Source organism: Nanorana parkeri, unplaced genomic scaffold, assembly GCF_000935625.1.
Source record: "Nanorana parkeri isolate BGI_ZX_2015 unplaced genomic scaffold, ASM93562v1 scaffold989, whole genome shotgun sequence".
Classification (NCBI taxonomy): Eukaryota; Metazoa; Chordata; class Amphibia; order Anura; family Dicroglossidae; genus Nanorana; species Nanorana parkeri.
In genome coordinates, this window is record NW_017307257.1 from 564,922 (window position 1) to 567,007 (window position 2,086).

The window sequence follows — 2,086 nt, forward strand, 5'->3', positions numbered from 1 at the left end:
TTAATAATGACAGTTCCCATATTTCTGTGCTGACCTCTTCCATGCAACCTTTTATATCTAGACAAAGGATCATGCCATAAGTGTCCAGAAGACCAGTGGCCAAATGACAACAACAAGTGTCATCCAAAACCCGTGGAATATCTGTCCTACAAGAACAATACAATAACACTTTTGATTTCCATCATCTCTGTGATTCTTTTTCTAAAAACTTCTACAATCTTGGGAATCTTCATTGCATTTCGGGACACTGCATTGGTCAGAGCTAATAACCAAAACCTGAGCTTTATACTTCTGGTTTCTATTATGTTGGGTTTCATCTGTGTGTTTTTGTTTTTGGGCCGCCCAGTACACACAACATGTATGCTGCGTCAGACATCATTTGCAATCATCTTCTCGGTTGCTATCTCCTCTATTTTGGCCAAGACTATCATGGTCTACTCAGCCTTCAAAGCCACCAAACCTGGAAGTCCCTGGAGGAAATGTATTGGAGTAAAAATCCCCAATGGTGTGGTTTTCCTTTGTTCTTTCTTTCAGGTTTTAATTAGTATCACTTGGTTATCTTATTCTCCTCCATTCCCAGAACGAAACACCCACTTGTATGTTGACAAAATTATTATTCAGTGTAATGAAGGCTCTGCGGTGGCATTTTCCATCCTCCTGGGTTACATGGGACTTCTAGCAGCTGTGACTTTCATTGTGGCTTTCCTGGCCAGAAATTTACCAGATAGTTTCAATGAAGCCAAATACATCACCTTCAGCATGCTGGTGTTCTGCAGCGTCTGGATCGCTTTTATCCCAGCTTATATGAGCATTACAGGAAAGAACACTGTGATTGTAGAGATATTTGCTATAATTTCTTCTACTGTCGGAATTTTGGGTTGTATATTTTTTCCAAAATGTTATATCATATTGCTGAGGCCAGATTTAAACTCAAAAAGTAACTTACTAAACCAAAAATGTCAGAAATAACTTTGATCCATTTATATTTATATAATATAGCATGAATTGTTGGCCACTATTAGTACTGAGATTCATTAATACATTCTGAAAAGGGGCTCTAGATATCTGTCCTTCATCCCTATGTTAACGTGTATGTACAGATGGGCAATATGGGAAGAACACCAATGTTACTCATTCACACAAAAAATAAAAATTAAATAGTATATACACACAGACATGTATATTGTGTATATGTTTTCTTTTTTTTATTAACCACTTGAAGTCCGCGGTTTTAAACCCCCTTCCCATCCAGGCCATTTTTCAGTGTTCAGCGCTGCAGTACTTTGATTGACATTTATTCCATCGTGCAATGCTGTACTTAAATATATTTTATACCATTTTTTGGAGACAGATAGAGCTTTCTTTTGGTCATATTTAATCACCACTTGGGGGTTTTATTTTTTACTATATTAAGGAAAAATTACCGAAATTATTGTTTAAAAAACAGTTTCCACTTGATTACAGGATAAAACATTTATTTTTGCCCAATTTTTTTGTAAAATATAAAAGACGGGGTCACGTCGGGTAAAAGGACACCAAACATGTCAAGCCTTAAAATTGCGTGCGCGCGCTAAACCTCAATAAACTACAAAACCTAAAGTTGGCCATAGTTGACACTTTAAAAGCTTTCACCGCTCATCAGTTTAGTGTTATCAGGGATTGATGGCCCAAAAATTATTGCTCGTGACAGTATGTAACATGTGTAGCACAATTGTCGTTTTCGCGCGCTGGTGCACCGGACGCGTATTTACGTTTATATGTGGGTAAACGTGGGGGACTTAATTTTTTTTTTTTTAAAGCTCTTTTTATATGTGACTTTTATTTATTTTTTACTCTTTTTATGTTGTTTTACACTTAATGCCATTGCTATTACATAGGGGGATAATAATTCCCCTATATAATAGCAAAGGCACACTGACAGGTCCTCTTTATGGAGACATTAGGGGTCTCTAGGACCCCTAATGTCACCTGGGGACCGCAAAAGAAGCTGATGAAGCACAGATCTGCTTCATCAGCTTCTTCTCTCTGGCTATAGCAGCCAGATGACTGACAGGTGAATGCGGAAGTGATGTAATACACATTACTT

The 2,086-nt window shown here is 37.5% G+C and overlaps 1 protein-coding gene across 1 annotated transcript in view; it reads left to right on the forward strand.

Annotated features, from left to right (window-relative positions):
* Positions 1-969, forward strand: part of LOC108795639 (extracellular calcium-sensing receptor-like) — a 15,880-nt gene extending 14,911 nt beyond the window's left edge. The window contains exon 5 of the mRNA XM_018566930.1: positions 62-969. Within this exon, the coding sequence (XP_018422432.1) occupies positions 62-969 (908 nt within the window). The remainder of the gene's footprint in view (positions 1-61) is intronic.
* Positions 970-2,086: the final 1,117 nt, after the last annotated feature.